General features: G+C 38.5%; 1 protein-coding gene across 1 annotated transcript in view; it reads left to right on the forward strand.

Annotated features, from left to right (window-relative positions):
• Nucleotides 1-16,892, forward strand: part of LOC139125266 (sortilin-related receptor-like) — a 71,595-nt gene that overhangs the window by 37,449 nt on the left and 17,254 nt on the right. Inside the window, exons 10-20 of the mRNA XM_070691356.1 lie at nt 610-698; nt 1,018-1,199; nt 3,954-4,149; nt 4,406-4,531; nt 5,600-5,682; nt 6,808-6,980; nt 7,469-7,695; nt 8,279-8,531; nt 10,409-10,547; nt 11,137-11,340; nt 12,047-12,160. Coding sequence (XP_070547457.1) covers nt 610-698; nt 1,018-1,199; nt 3,954-4,149; nt 4,406-4,531; nt 5,600-5,682; nt 6,808-6,980; nt 7,469-7,695; nt 8,279-8,531; nt 10,409-10,547; nt 11,137-11,340; nt 12,047-12,160 — 1,786 coding nt within the window. The remainder of the gene's footprint in view (nt 1-609; nt 699-1,017; nt 1,200-3,953; nt 4,150-4,405; nt 4,532-5,599; nt 5,683-6,807; nt 6,981-7,468; nt 7,696-8,278; nt 8,532-10,408; nt 10,548-11,136; nt 11,341-12,046; nt 12,161-16,892) is intronic.

Genomic DNA, 16,892 nt, shown 5'->3' on the forward strand with positions numbered 1-16,892 from the left:
TATCTATAGTTTGACTATTTTCCTCAACTTCTCTATTGTCAAACCATTGTCTATATTTTGACTATTTTCCTCAACTTCTCTATTGTCAAACCAGTCTATAGTTTGACTATTTGCCTCAACTTTTCTATTGTCAAACCATTGTCTATAGTTTGACTATTTTCCTCAACTTTTCTATTGTCAAACCATTGTCTATAGTTTGACTATTTTCCTCAACTTTTCTATTGTCAAACCATTGTCTATAGTTTGACTATTTTCCTCAACTTCTCTATTGTCAAACCATTGTCTATAGTTGACTATTTTCCTCAACTTCTCTATTGTCAAACCATTGTCTATAGTTGACTATTTTCCTCAACTTCTCTATTGTCAAACCATTGTCTATAGTTTGACTATTTTCCTCAACTTTTCTATTGTCCAAACCATTGTCTGTAGTAGTAAAAACTCTATGAGTCCAGTAAAAAATGCACATTTCTGTCTATTTGTTATGAAATTCACGTAAAGACAAACAGATTTGTTTAATAGTGATATTACCGGGGAGCACATTATTCAGCAAGTGTAAATCATGTTCTGTGTGTTAACTTTAATTTCTTTATGGGAACCATATTTTTTCAGGTGTTAAAGGAGAATTATTTGTTTACATTTGGTGATCATGGTGGACTGATAGTGGCTGTCAAACAGTTTGGTGCTACCGAAACTATTAAGTGAGTCATTGTCTGTTCAAACTTTAAATGGGACAGTAGCCGTAACCACCTACAATATTTCTAATTTTATTCCAAAATAAAGTAATAGTTGATTTGTTTTTCTGATGTTTGTTGAAGACTAAAGTATTAGCCTTGCAAACTGCAGACAGTATATGTATAACATGATAGGTACAGCCTGTATTTGAAGTTCAGATATACCATCCTTTGTTTGTACTTACTCCTTTTCCCAGAAATATTTAAATCACAATCTCCTTTCTATGAAGTGAGGTGATATTTCTCAGGTTGTCAATGACATTCTTATACACCCATCCACTCACAGATACAGCTGGAATGAAGGCGAGACCTGGACCACGTTGAAATTCATTGACAAATTCAAAGTGCAAGTGTATGGGCTGATGACAGAACCTGGTGAACACACATCTGTGTTCACACTCTTTGGGTCAAAGGTCGGTGAGAGACATACATGGATGATCATACAAGTCAACCTGTCATCTATATTTGGTAAGTGTTGACCATTTTTCAATAATTATATATTATTCTTAATATTTTTCTTTGTTCAGCGAAGGAAAATAAGAGTGACATAATGACCATGTCACCATTGGTAGAAGACAAGTGGTGACACGGTTATTACGTCACGAGTGCAAGTAAAATCTTGAGACATTTCATCTTAAGAGATGAAAGGTGTACAATAGAGTAATCATGCACAAAATACAGTGGTGTATGGGCTTATGCTCCTTGGTCAATATATGACCACAGTGTTGCCGCCAGGACGCGCCCTTGTGACAATGTTCCTAAAAATGGAACCTGTTGTCCCGCACTCCTGCGTACTGCCTGTCACCTCGGGCACACTCATGAGTGGACTGTGATGGGTGTAGTCTGCAAGTAATATCTATTACTGATGATGACCTTTATTTTAGCTCATGTGTGTAAACACGTGGGCTATTGTCATAGCGATGTCTGTCTGTCTGTCCGTGTGTGTGTGTGTGTGTTAGTGTGTGTGTGTGTGTGTGTGTGTCTGTCTGTCTGTTTACACGATAACTCAAAAACGCCTGAACGGATTCAAGTCAGATTTGGTACACCGGTACCATGTGTTACTTGCAAGAACTGATTAGATTTTGGTTAGTGTGGCTTGCATATTAATGAAGTTATGCAATATTGTTTTTTTCCTTACAATGGTTTCCCTATGGAGACGGTAATGACAGTGTAGACATATATCAAGAAATACTGCACCAAATTTCATGAAACTTTTCACAGATGACAATCTGAGAACATTATGATGATACTGTGAGTGTCATGTCAATTATCTCCTCATTTGCATATTTAATGAACTTTTGTTATTAGTGAGATAACTCTGAAATTCCTGCACCAAACTTGATGATACTTGCAACAAATATTGATCTAATATATATCTAATTATAGTTAGAAGCATTAGGCAGTGTCAAGTTAATAAATAGCTCATTTGCATATTTTATGAAGGTTTGTAATTAGTCATATAACTCCGAAATAACTTCACCAAATGTGATGAAATCTGCTGCAGATACTGATCCGACTGATATCTAACTGTAGTGTACAGCATTTAGTAGTGTGAAATTAATTAAGGGTTCATTTGCATATTTAATGAACTTTGTAATTAGGTATATAACTCTGAAATTACAGCACCCAAGTCAGTGAAATTTGGTACAGATATTGTTTTGATAAATATCTAATTGTACTGAGAAGCATTTGGCAGTGTCAAGTTAACAAATAGGTCATTTGCATATTTTATGAAGTTTAGTAATTAGTGATATAACTCCAAAATAATTGCACCAAATGTGATGAAATCTGCTGCAGATACTGATCCGACAGATATCTAATTGTGGTGTAGAGCATTTAGTTGTGTGAAGTTAATTAAGGGTTCATTTGCATATTTAATGAACTTTGTAATTAGTGATTTTACTCAATAATTAAAGCATTAAATTTGATGAAACTTGCTACAGATGTTGATCTGATAAATATCCAATTGTACTGAGAAGCATTAAGCAGTGTCAAGTTAATGATGAGCTCATTTGCATATTCCATGAAGTCTTATAATTAGTCATATAACTCCGAAATAACTGCATCAAATGTGATGAACACTGCTGCACATACTGATACGACAGATATCTAACTGTGTTGTAAAGCATTTAGTGGTATAAGTTCATTAAGGGTTCATTTGCATATTTATAAACTTTGTAATTAGGTAATAACTCTGAAATTTTGGCACTAAAATTTTGTGCAACGTGCTACAGATATTGACTTGATAGATATTTAATTGTGCTATGAATCATTGAACAGTGTCAAGTTACTGTAAGGTTTATTTGCATATTTAATGAACTTTGTAATTAGTGACATTACTCTAAAATTACAGCATTAAATTAAATAAAACGTGCTACAAATGTTGATCTGATGGATATCTAATTGTCCCATAAAGCATTGAGCAGTGTCAAGTTAATTGACAGCTCATTCGCATATTAAATAAAGTTTTGTAATTAGTGATTAAACTCTGAGAGTACTGTGCGAAGTTTTAAAAAACCCTGCTACATATAGTGATAACATATATCTCATTGTTCTGTGAAGCGTACTACTATTAATGAACCTGTTGTAAAACACGTGAGCATATTCAGTTCATATCTGGTGAATAATTATTTTTGAGGCTTACACTTACGTATTTTCAGAGCTAGCTATGATTAAAAGTAATTAAAACACTGCACTTGATATCATAATTTGCTTGACTGTAGTCTGAGCTCAGATTGGCGGCAGATACAGTATACTGTTACAATTGCCTGAAATTCAAGCATAGCGACATGGTCCCCCAGTAGCTTGAATTTTGTTCAGTGAAACCAACTTGTTAAGAAATAATACAAAATTTGATTGACAACTGATGCATGTTGTCCACAAAATGTGCAAAATGTCCCCAAAAATAAACAGCAGTGGGACACAGTTAAAGGTATGCTGTCACCTGTTCCAATTTTGCCACAATTACCACGAAAAAAAGAAAAAATCTAGCCAATCACAGATTTTAAGTGGATGGCCACTTTTTAAAACACCACGCCCCTTTGACCATATATGGGCATATTTAGATTACATGTGACTGTATACCTTTAACAATGATCAGCCCACAGCACTAGGGAGTCTAGTTTGGTGTGCATGACACAGCTAGGGACCCCCCTACCAGTACAGACGACATGCTGAGGGCACCATTGAAGTACAAATGATACAGTGAATGATTTGTTTCAGAATCAAAGTGTGGACCAGATGACTACAAGATGTGGTCTCCAGGAGAAGAAAGACCTGGTGAACTCTCAGAGTGCCTGATGGGAAGCAAGCAGACATTTGAAAGACGCATTGCCCATGCCAAATGCTTCAATGGCCAGGACTATGATAGACCAATCACTGAAGAGTATTGTCTGTGTACCAGAGAAGATTTTGAATGGTAAGTTGTCTTACCACTGATATACTACATGTATCTGTGTAAGCCTTGGTACATGACACATGATTTACTTAGAAATGCTGTAATAAAGTGCTGTGTATGCACAATGTATGGCTTGGTTGCAGGAGTTCTATTTTACTGCTTCCATGATGCAGTGTGCATTATGGTGTACGAAGAGAGTTACTCAGACGCACCATTTCTACAAGCAAGCAACCTACAACTGACAGATAGCTGTTGTCGTGTGTTTTGTACATTTCAGTGACTTTGGCTACAGGGAACATGACTACTGGACTGATATATGTCAGCCGGATGAGGAGAGTGGCATAGATCCATCTGCTGTACCGGTCCCTTGTCCAGAGGGGACATTCTATAGACGCAGCAAGGGGTAGGTCAAAGGTCATGTGATTAAGGATTGAAGTATGTCCATAACAGACAGACAGAGTTCATACATGCTGGTTAGAAGGTCAAGGTCAATTAGGAGGCCAGTGGCTTGAAAATTATTGGCAGGAATTCATGTGAAATTGGTCAAAGACACAGGTATATGTACTTGATTCAAAGGGAATATGGCCTCACACAGCACAGGAATACTTCATATAAAATTTACCTTTCAGCTGATCAAATGAAATCATGTGACAGATTGTACCGTATGTGATACAATTGAACATTTTAATCATTAGTCCTTTTGATGTGCATCCAGTAAATAAAATTGAAGAAATGCATTGTTTATACAAACATAAGAACAGTTACTGGGCATCGACTTTCTAAATTTTGAGTTGAGTCAGTTCTGTTTGAAATAGAAAAACAGCAAACTGTGGCAGTGGTGATGATTTCAGAATGAATTCTCAAGTTGACCATGAACTGTGTGTGTGTGTGTCACTCATAATGGTCCATCTAAATCAGTGTGTTAGGTGAACTGTCATTGATCAGCTTGCTATGAAATATGGATTTACAAATGGTAAATGTCCAATGAAAGAATCAGTGAGTGATACAGCTTCTGTAGAAGAGGATAGTTTAAAGAGTTGCTGAAATTTTAAATGCATTATGAAGAATACCGTGAAGGCATCATTGAAGAATATTTTGTAGTCCATGCCTCCATATTGAAAAAAATAATCTTTTGCTCAAACTTTCCACTAGGAAGCTATAAACAAATCCCCATGGGTCATCTTGCAAAATGTTGTCCCAAAGATACAAATTACCCAACATTTACTGATATTTTAAAATCAAAGTGTCACCATCCCGGAGTTATCTCTGAGGGGTATAATAAAATTTTCGATGGTCACAAAAACAAGCCTGAGAAAACTTGTGTTAATCCATAAGCTGAAGAATGAGCCCAAACAAGTGATAGACCAAAAGAATTATGTAAAATTTAGAAAGATCAAGTATCTATCCCCTTGGTGGATTCTACCCTAAATGTGACAATTGTGTTACCTGTCGCTGTCCTTTCTTTTCAAAGATACCGTAAAGTTTCCGGTGATATGTGTCATGGAGGTCTTGAAAACCGATATGAAGCAGACCAGGTCTCCTGCCCAGTTGCTGGTAAGAATACTCACCCTTTAAATGAAGGTTGTATACACCTCCAAAAAGAATGATTCAGACTTCTTCTCCAGATCTTTTCTTTTCAAGTAAAAAAACAAAAACATCAAAGTGGATGCCATCGTAATTTTAAATCGGGGTATTTAATTTTATTTTGAATGAAAACAAGGCATGTTTGCTTAATTTACTCATCAAATTTTAAAATGAGTGCACACAATCAGTAAAGAAGGTAAGTATTGTGAAAATATTTGAGTCCCAGTGTCTCTTCCAGGGATGTAGAAAATAGCCGGCAGCCGACAAAAACAACCGGGCTGTCAGCTAAAATTTGCCAGTCGTGAAAATTTAGTGTTAGTAAAAATCAGGACATTTTGCACAAACTTTTCATGTCCACATTCACTATTTGTAACTGCCGATACTTTTATTTTTGCCACCTGTAACCCAAATTTTCTACATCCCTGCTCTTAATTGCTAAGGTGCATCCCACCACCCATTCACCACCAGTGTTTTGGCCCTGATCCATTGTTGTCATTAGTGATTTTGGAGCATTTACAAGCATTAGGGGTATACAGGTCAATGAATCAATGTTTTTGCAGCCAGAAGGATTTCTGTTGAGTAGGTTAATGAGACGACTGTACAATGGAGTTGATGACCGAATTAACCCTTTTCTTGCCAAGTTTTCTGAAACCCCTGAAATCACAGATACTGTACTGTAAATATAATTTTTGTGGACTAAAGCTGGAACAGAGCAAGCCAAATGGGTGGAAATATGTATAGTTTTGGCTCAATACTGCGTTTCACTGAGTTGGCTGATGGGGAAGTGATAATGTCTGGCAGGAAAAAGGATAAAAGTGAGAGCAGTTACACAATTTTCCTTTTCTTCACAATGAACTGTTCAAGTCAACAAGATAGTGCCGCATTTCGATAGATTGTTTGTAAGCCATATGATACAACCAGATATATTTGGAATATGGGGCATTATGAATATTGCAGACCTTTCTTCAAAAATGTCATGAATTCATTCTCATGAATACCCCTCCGTAAGTAATGCAATAATAACGGTAACTGCAGTCTGTTGTGAAGTTTGCAAAGAATTAACTGTCAATCTTCAAAACTTATTTCCTTTTGTAGAAAAGCCGGAGTTTCTTCTGTATGCCATGAGGACTGAGATTCGGCGATATATCCTTGGTGAGAACCGAGAGGAGACGTTACCTCTCAGGGGACTACAGAATGCCATAGCTGTAGATTTTGATTATGATGATAATTGTGTCTACTGGGCTGATATGATACAGGATGCTATCAAGGTTAGCCATGACCTTTTGTCACCTTATGCCAGCTTAATCTTTAACCATGTACTAAACCATCGTAGCATCGACCTTTGACCTGACCTTACAGCATATTGATAAACAGAAGATGTTAACATACCGTAGTTTCTGACCAAACACTGTATATGAACAAAATCCATCATTTCTTTTATAAAAGATGGTGTTTTCCTGAAGGAAAATTGGCTCAGTCATTTTAAAGCTATGAAGGTTTGAATGTGTAGTGATGTGCTTTAACAAATAGTTTTATTCTATCGGAAATATTGCGTTTCTTTGAATTTGAATTGTGTCTTCGGCAATCTCCTATTATGGTGTCTCTTGTAGTTTGACAATTGTCAGTGTATGATGTGAGCTATTTCAGTGAAACTTTGAATGTGATATTGGACTCAGCTGAGTTAATATGAAATAACAGGTATCATATCTTTTGTCAGTATTTGAGTAAACGTTTGCTTTGCCATATGTGTCAACAGCGTATGTGCCTTGATGGAAGTGGTGAGCATGAAACCATTGTGTCAGGTCGTTTACATACCGTGGAATCCATCGTCTACGATTGGCTGGCTGAAAACATATACTGGGTAGACTCTGGCACTAAGAAGATTGAGGTGGCAAGGAAGACGGGTTTGCATCGTAGGGAGTTGTTCACTGAAAGCAACTCATTGGATAACCCTAGAGCACTGACAATAGATCCACTGAGAGGGTGAGTTTGTCATGTGATCCTATGAGGTCACATTGAACTGTGTTATTTGATTTTGCCTGTGACTGTATAAGGGCACACTACCATAGTTTTGTCTTTGACTGCATGAGGGCGCACTTTACAATAGCTTTTTGTGTGACTGTATGAGGGCGCACTTTACAATAGTTTTGTCTGTGACCGTGTTTGGGTGCACTTTAACCCTGTAAGCGCCAAAGTCAGTTTTTGTTGCATTTTAAAAAATATATCCCAGTCAATTTCTTAAGATTTTTACCAAACTTTTGATAAGAAATCGTAGCAGATAAATGTGATGAGGATTTGGTTCAAAATTATGGCATTTTACTTCTACTATAATGCATGGGACCTTCAAAGAGGTGTTACCTGTGATTGAAATGAAATTTGCTAGAAAGTCTTTATGTATGCCTTCAAATGTCCTCAGAAAAGTTTGTTAATGTGTTTAGGGTGTGATTGTCTTGACTTTTACACCAGCTCTTTGTACTTGTAAACCTGACATTGAACGTTTTTGAATACCGACGTAACAATAGTATCAAACACTTGTCATCTTACACATTTGCTATGTATTGTACAGCTATATGTACTGGACAGACTGGGGAGATCAGCCTCACATTCGCAAAGGTCACATGGACGGAGGCCGCAGTGACATCATAATTGACGACAACATCCACTGGCCCAATGGCATCATCATTGACCACCAGACTCAGAGACTGTACTGGACTGATGCTTACTTTGACCGCATTGAGACAGCAAACTTAGATGGTTCAGAAAGACAGGTCTTGTTGAATGAAGACATCCCACATCCATATGCTATTGGTGTATATAAGGTGAGAAAATGTCCAAAATTTTCTTGTGAAAGTTTAGGGAGTACAAATGGTAGCACTGCCATAAAAATGCCAAAATAAAATGCAAATGTTTCAAAATGATTCATCACCAGATTTCTCAAAGATAATCTTTTGTCATAAACAGTCCTTGGCAAATATTAAAATCATTGTGGGCAGAATTACACAACAAAATTATTTTAAATGATTTAGTAAACAGTCGTGTAACTCTCACATTGGTAACCTGTGGACATGTTGCCCACCAGATACTTACTCTAACCCCAATCCCAGCCCCAGCCCCAACTGTTTCCTGTGCAGAGATATTAAGGGAAATTCACATTGCAATCTAATGACAAAGTAGGATAGTAACCTCAGACATTTACTCACTAGACATATACCCTAACCCTGGCCCTTAACCCTACTCTCACGCACTACTCACCAACCCTTGTCCCTAAGACTTGTACCAAACACTAGTCTCAAACCCTATTCACTAACCCTTTGTCCCTAAGTGTCATTGCCACACTGGTCCCATGTTCCACGCTCTTGTCTCTTATCCTAGTCCCTTATCCTAGACTTGGTTCAAGTCAGTGAATTTTAAAATAATAAAATCATTTATAATTGTTTCTCTTGTGTCTCTCCTATTTCGTACAAACCTATCCGGAATTTGGCAGCTCACGCCAGGTTTTCGCGGCGATTGAATGCGTCACGTTGAGTCTGCGCCGTAGTGAGTTAGTTTCTGCCGGATTCACCGACGTGGACTTCTTGCAAAGTACAGGCGGTGAGACGGACTGTGTACACAGTGACGTAAGCAAATACAAAATGATTGACAGCCCTCGCCGTTATCTGGCCAATAAGAAGAACGCATACTAATAAACCTCTGCATGCATTAAAACGTTCGTTGTCATCTCCGTGCAAAGATAGACATCGAGTACGTTTTATATCTGGGCGAATAGGCCTAATGGCATCAAGTTCATACATCAACCGCGTTTTACAACTGATCGTCGACCATCGCTAATCATGCGAGATTACCAAAGAAAGCTTGTTGAGAGTTACATTGAGGGAAAAGATGTGTTCGTCTACGCACCAACCGGCAGCGGAAAATCACTGACATACGAAGTCGCCCCACATGTTTTTTTGATTTCCATCGCTTTGGGCACGAGAACTGGCTACAACTGTAAGGACGGTGTCTTTTTCCATCCTTGAATAACCGGCGACGATATTCGCATTTTTCGACATGGGCCCCACAAACAACAAAGATATTTTTACGCGTTTTCGGTGATACACCAGAGGTCGTGCTGACTTTTGTGGGAGAGATCGCACTCGACATTTTGTCAACAACGCCATGTGAGTTTTATGCACGTCTAGTTAGGGTCAATTGGTAACTCCTCCCAATGTGTAAAATTTAGTGATGTCACCTTATGAATAATATATGAGTAAAGAAAACGTCATCTCATGAATAATTGATAGCAACGCAGATCGCGCAAGAAAGCCAAGTCTGTGATTCCGGGTGAAACTCCACTGTATAGCGTTCACTCCACTCATGGCGTTCACCCTACTCATCGCATCCACTCACGCGCGCGTTTCACATGAAAGCAGAATACAAATCATTGCGTTCACTCCAGTCAAACATTCACAAATCACAGACTTGAACCAAGTCTAGTTTTACCCTAGTTATTAACCCAAACCCAACCATTGGTTAGAAATGTTTAGGTGGTAAATCAGAGAGTAAATATCTACACAAGTTAAATATTTAAATAAAAAGTGATTTATTATCCGTAAAACTTTGACCATTACCATTATTAATTGTATTAGTGCCAGCTTACTGAAAATAAATTTCCATCATTTTTCAAATGATTTTGTCTTTTCTGTGCTTGTTTAATCAGAATCATATTTATTGGGATGACTGGTACAAGAAGGCCATACTGAGAGCCAACAAGTATGATGGCAGTGGAAAAACCACCGTTGTGGATAATCTATACTCAGTGATGGATCTGAAAATACTGGCACAGTCTTCACAAAGAGGTAGGAACAGAACAGAATTGCCATGTCACCATAATCCTTTCCGTGTTCACGCAGTTCTAGATACCTCACCTTGACGCCATAGGTACAGGAATTATACAAGATAAACGCAATGAGTCCCAGTGCCTATATTTTACTTTAGTTTCTGAAGTCCCCAAACAGAATTAGGTCAAGATTTCTCCGTGTTGTCACACAAACAACTGCACCTGTTTGTGCAATATGATCACATTTTTTACATATGGTGTACATTGTTCAAATAATGACACGCGTGTGTCCTATCTGATGTTTTTGTTGACAACTGAATTTTGTCTGGAATATAATTCATTTGTTTATAACAGGACTTCATATTGTACTCAATGGGTTGTGATTACAGGGCTAATGATTCGGATTTCAGCAAAAATTAACATATTACAAGAAGAACTAGACGATATGTTTGTCTTGTGTAACAAAAAGAATGAAAATATAAACAAACGTTGGAGCTGGTGTTTCTACAATGTAAAGTATTGCAAGGTGACAACCCAGTGCAAATATGGTTATTGGTAAAGCTACATCTATTAAATCTGAATCTGACATGAATCCACTTCTTATTCAGGGAAAAATCCATGTTCAAGTGACGGCAACTCTAACGGGCAATGCAGTCAACTTTGTTTGGTCAAGCCAACTGATAACGGTGGTGTCTCCAGATCATGTCGTTGTGACAACGCCACCAAGACGGTAACACACCCTGACCAATCTGAGATGTGTGAATGTCCATCTGGAGAACGCATGGTGAATGGTAGCTGTATCACTTCAGCAGGTGTGTGATTCAGTCAACCCTTTCACCCCCATTTCCCTGTCAAGAGGTCCAAATTAACAATAGAAAACAATGGGATTGGGTCAAACCATGGTGGTGAAAGGGTTAAATATCCATGTCATTTGCGTAGAAAATAGCCAGCTTACTGTGGAAATTTTTGAATGCATCAGACTCTGCTCTGGGTAACAGTCCACCTAAGTTTCTAAGGAAAAGTACACGCTCCGGACCATGGGAGGTTGCACAGATAATACAGGAAGGCTGTATTGTCTCTGCATACGATATCCAAAGTTCAGGGCTTGTAGATTAATCAGTATTAACTTGGAACAGAAACAAACTCAACATCTTATGTTTTTGAAGTCAACTGGAGAGTCAAATTTCTTTACAGTTACAGTCTGCAGACTAAACAATTTTGACCTTTTTACTATCATGGTTTGTCCCAAACAATTGTTATCAATGATGGATATGGACCTGGTTACAGGAAGTTGGGGGAGGGGGAGGGGGGGTTTGAAGTTAGATGTGTCCATTGGTCCATAGAATTATGATGAAGCTTTGTTATCTAGTCAGTAGACTTAGCTCCACACACATCACTTAAAATACCCAGTATGGCCTTGATGTATGGTACGGCTGGTTATGTTCAAGATAGTCATACTTGTCATAAGGTTAGCTATTGTCTGTATATATACCAGTATGTGTTTTGTATGTATCCTAGGCTCCAACTGCTCCAATGATGAGTTCACATGCAGCAATGAACACTGTATTCCTCATCGCTGGAGATGTGATCGTGACAATGATTGCGGTGATAATTCAGATGAAGTAGATTGCCGTAAGTACTGCATCTCATTTCATTGCAACAGTACAGTGATTTATAATGTTCAACACAATGCCACAAATTTCTCTGGACATGGAATGACAACATGTTTTCAGGAAATGAAATGCTCTGATAAAATGATCTGAACATAATGTGAGAACTCAAATTACCGTAAAAACCCGATCAATTCGACCACCTATTAATTCGACCACCCTATTTTTTTCACAAAACATAATTTTATTTGGGCCCTTTCAAATCGACCACCGACTAAAATTTGGACTTTCTCGATCTCTATTAATTCGACCGAATTACATACCCTTCAAAAACTTCCTTCAGTTGGTGAATGAACGATATTTCAAGACATCGAAAACCACCGTTACGAATACGATGAACCACGGGTCAGACAAAAAGGCAGAAATGAGAACAACAAAGGGCTTTGTAAACGGCTTTCAGATTGGTGTTCATTGGGTCACATGATTATTTTCGCTGAGTATGAAACCTCAGTGATTTATAGTGAGCTGGATCTCAGTCGCCCTCTTCGAAATCTGCGTGAAGTTTCAGCGTGTGTGAAGTACCAACCCTCTAGTCTCTGGTTTTGTCACTATTTTCTCACCTTAATATCGAAGAAAGTAAGAATAAATTACTACTTTCTCCCTTTCTTATTGTCTTTTCCGAATTCTTACCATCCCCTGTCGATTGAAATTTACAGACTCTTTCTGTGTGTGAATCAATATCCCTTCCTAATTGGAAGATATTATGTTCTAAACCACATGTTGCTTGTTCCTAAAACACATAGACAGATGTGCCCCGTGCACTAAAAGGACGAGTTTGCGAAATCTTTTGCGAACGCTGAAAAAATTGCTGAGGAAAAATCGATGTTACATGTCAGTAAGTACGGCCGCCGCCGCCGCCGCGCCGTGCGTTCTTACCGACTGGGAACAGAGCCCGGGGAACAGAGTAATATTTTCAAACGCAAATGGGGACAGTGTCAAGGAAAGAGTAAGACGACGACTTATTTTTTCAAGCTGAAGAAATTGCTCTTTCTGGCTGTTTTAATGACTCAATCGAATATTTTTGTACCCAATTAATAAAATTAATCATAGAAAATCTCAATTCTCGGTTTCTGACAATTTTTGTCGACCGATAAGTCTTTTCATCTTCAATATTCCATTCTAATTTCACCTATATAATATCCTAACCTCCTGTGACTTTCCTTCTAAACGTTGATTTGCCTTGTGCACCAAAAGAGATGCTCTATTTATGCCAAACGATGAAAGATCCCTGAAGAAATAACCATGTATCAGTCAGTACGCCGACGGCAGGCGAAACCCGGACGGCCATACCGATTGGGGACAGAGCAGAGTAGATCGAAACGCAAACGGGGTGTTATTATAGGAAAGGCGGTGACTTATTTTAAAGCTGAATAAAGTGCTGTCTCTGGTTTTACTGTGTAAGTCTGTCGATCGAAATATATTTTGTTCCCAGTTGATTAATCATGGGGGATGGCAGTCTCGATCTCCCCTTTATGGTTCGATATTTACTGACTCGTTCCTTCTCATTTTGTCAATCGATGAAAGCATTTTCGTCTTCCTTATTCAATCTTACTTTGACCGATGTGATATCCTGACCTACAGTGTCATTAGTTTTGACCAACGTACAAAGACGTTGCCCATGCGCCCGGTTGACGAGATATTTTGCAAAACGGTGAAGAATATTATTATTTATTTATTAGCCGTGTTCACAATAATGACACTGGCTCAGAAAGAAAGAGAAGGACAATAAAATGTATAACACTGAAATATTTGAACACGTACGGCCGTACATGGCCGTACGATGCATGGGGGCCCGGGAGACATCGATGTCAGTCTTTCCGGACTGTTTACATGTAGCTTAGGGGATATCAAAGGAGATGAATCAGTTGGTTGAATAAAACAAAAGTTTTCAGACATATTTTATGTCAATGTTGTAAATGTTGGACTTTTGATTCGATTGAGAAACCAGAATCACCTACGAGAGATGTCTGTATTAAACACGGACGCACAATTCGGAATAGTTTGTTGTGCTACTGCCGGTCTCAGTCGTGGTGTCTCTCTCCCATAAAATTTCAAAGCTATAGGCCTACACTTGTCGTTTCGATTCACAGGTAGCAGTACACCGATGACCAGATATTAAAACAAGTCTAAGCAATTTTACGCCGTGAACGTCCTTGAACCTATGGACGTGCCCATTGTTTTACTGCACCCATTAGCGTGTAAACCCCTGCTCGTTCCCAGCAGAGTACTTTTTTAAAGTCTGTACATCAGTGAACACTTTGTGTATAAGCCCTAAACCTAGTTTAATTCAATTATGGAAAGGTATTAGTATAAAGGGTCGTTACAGTTGCTAAAATTGAGAGAAAAATGGCACGTTTTTCCAGTACTTTTACAGTTCTGTGCTTTGCATCCCCGTTACTCAAATAGAATAGTCCTATTCACAAGCGCGATTGTTTTAAATCACGTCCAGGATGTGCTGTTGATTTTCATTCTTTCGTGCAATTTCATTTGTTTGAAGCAATTATCCTTTCATTTGACTGCTCTGTGGGACTCTTCTGGATATGTGTTTTGGATAAAAGAACTCGACAGTGAAAGACATAAACTTCGACGGTGATAGGTATACAATATCGGTTCGATGTGCGAAGATATACAGATTACAAGTTATTTTAGAAGTTCTCAAAACAGTAAAAATATTTCTGCGCGCCACTTATTGATCGTGTCTTCATGTGAACGTCCTTGAATCCGTGACCACGACCATTGTTTTTGAAGTGTTCGACGGTCGATGATCGGTAGATTAATATGTTACTGAACTATCGTGTGTTTGTTAGCATGGTTAGGTAATAGACGGTGTAGTCTGTAGAGGCCATACGGCGAAATTCCAAGGCCCAAGAGAGCATGTGACGTACATCGCATGCTTTCTTACAACGAACGAGCCGTCGGTTTCCATAGCTACGTGAAATCCGGCCTCACCGATGTCCCTGTCCTGATTCGGAGAACAACTTTCAAGCTGCGAGTTGAGGTTCAGATGTCCGATTTTTTCATATTCAAAAGGCTTATTGATTCACAGCGAACGCCCGTCTTGTTTTTAGCACATGAGGGCAATTGAAAATTCAAAGCCAAATAGCCAGTGGGAAAAAATTCCACCGGACGACTCGCTCTCACCAGCGGTCGCAATGAAAAAAAAATCGAAGTCTCTGAAGTCGGTATCATTACTCCGCCATGTTTACTGTTAGTTGTACGGCCAGTTAAAGTCACAGATTTTCTTCACGGCAAAATTCATATAATTGCCATACCGCGAAGTTCCCTGTGTAATATATGTCTTATGTCAATTTGGCAGCAAAAGCGTCACGGACATTCGATCGATGGTGATACACTTTCTCCAGGCCGTGACATGTCACCAGTTACGAACTTTACCGGTTTTCGATACGAAATATGCAATATATTATCAGCATTGTTCACGTTGTGTTTTGAGTCTGATATATATCGAATATAACAGGAAAAAACTAACGATTTGAGAGACGATAGAGACCATGCCCGATACGGAAAATTGACATCAACTACTTGCATTGAGCAGTGACCTGAAACTTCAGACTTATATACAAATGTCGACAATATAAAATATCGAAATACCGGAGAGGGAGAGAGAGAGGTTTACGCTGTCGCGATTTGATTATACTGTTTCGGATATGACTCGGTATAGACGATACACAGACATCGAAAATGTACACCTACTTTCCAGAAATTCGACTAATCTTATAATAAGAGTAGAATAAATATAAAAGTGTTGGTTGAAGTAAATCTTCAGATGTTGGTTTTCCAAAGTTAGACAATACTTACAGAAATATGGTCATCATAGTCTTCTCTTAAAAACTATTATCTTCAACACCACGTTTCTTATGATCGGTGATGTCATTTTGTATTATTTTTACAAACTTTCAATGCATCAAACGCCATAAAATATCTCATCTGCCTGTCAGGGAGTTACTATATATTTCCAAGGGCTGGACACGATGTCAACTTACGCGTCGTCCGTCGAGCGGCCGGTGGCAGTGTCACAGATCGCTCCGTCTGTAATCGCGGCCACTTTGATTTTGATGTGACACCCAGGTGTGTTTGAGGTTTTTTGTTACCTAATTTGTCGACCTCAAAAAATTCCCCAGTCCATGCTTTGAAGCAGTCTCAACATGGCAAACATGTCTCGCGTAAATTTCATCCTCGTCGTTCCAATTAATTCGACCACTAAATTATTTCGGCAGTTTTAATTTCCTAATAATCGACGATTTTGAAATCGTAATTATTTTTTTCTGGTCGAATGATCGGGTTTTTTACGGTATTAATGTATTCCAGTCACATAGTTTAATTTCTTGTACTGTATTAAATTCAGATCTTGCCATGTGAACACTTGGTTTCACACAGGGTAATTCTAAATTCTGCTACTCAACTCTTTGTACACATTGATATTTGTATCCATACAAGAAATGCAGTGTTTACTAATCTATCAGTGTACTCTTGTTCGAAAAATCTCTAGACTTTCCATTTCTGTGTGAGTCCACCTCTGTGTCTGCATACAATGTAGTTTTCCCTAATGTTTGCTCCTCCTTGGTTGTCCCTAATGTTTGCTCTTCCCTGTGGTTGTCCCTAATGTTTGCTTCTCCCTGTGGTTGTCCCTGTTTGCTTCTCCCTGTGGTTGTCCCTAATGTTTGCTTCTCCCTGTG

Source organism: Ptychodera flava (genome assembly GCF_041260155.1).
Source record: "Ptychodera flava strain L36383 chromosome 3 unlocalized genomic scaffold, AS_Pfla_20210202 Scaffold_25__1_contigs__length_14229661_pilon, whole genome shotgun sequence".
NCBI classification, from domain to species: Eukaryota; Metazoa; Hemichordata; class Enteropneusta; family Ptychoderidae; genus Ptychodera; species Ptychodera flava.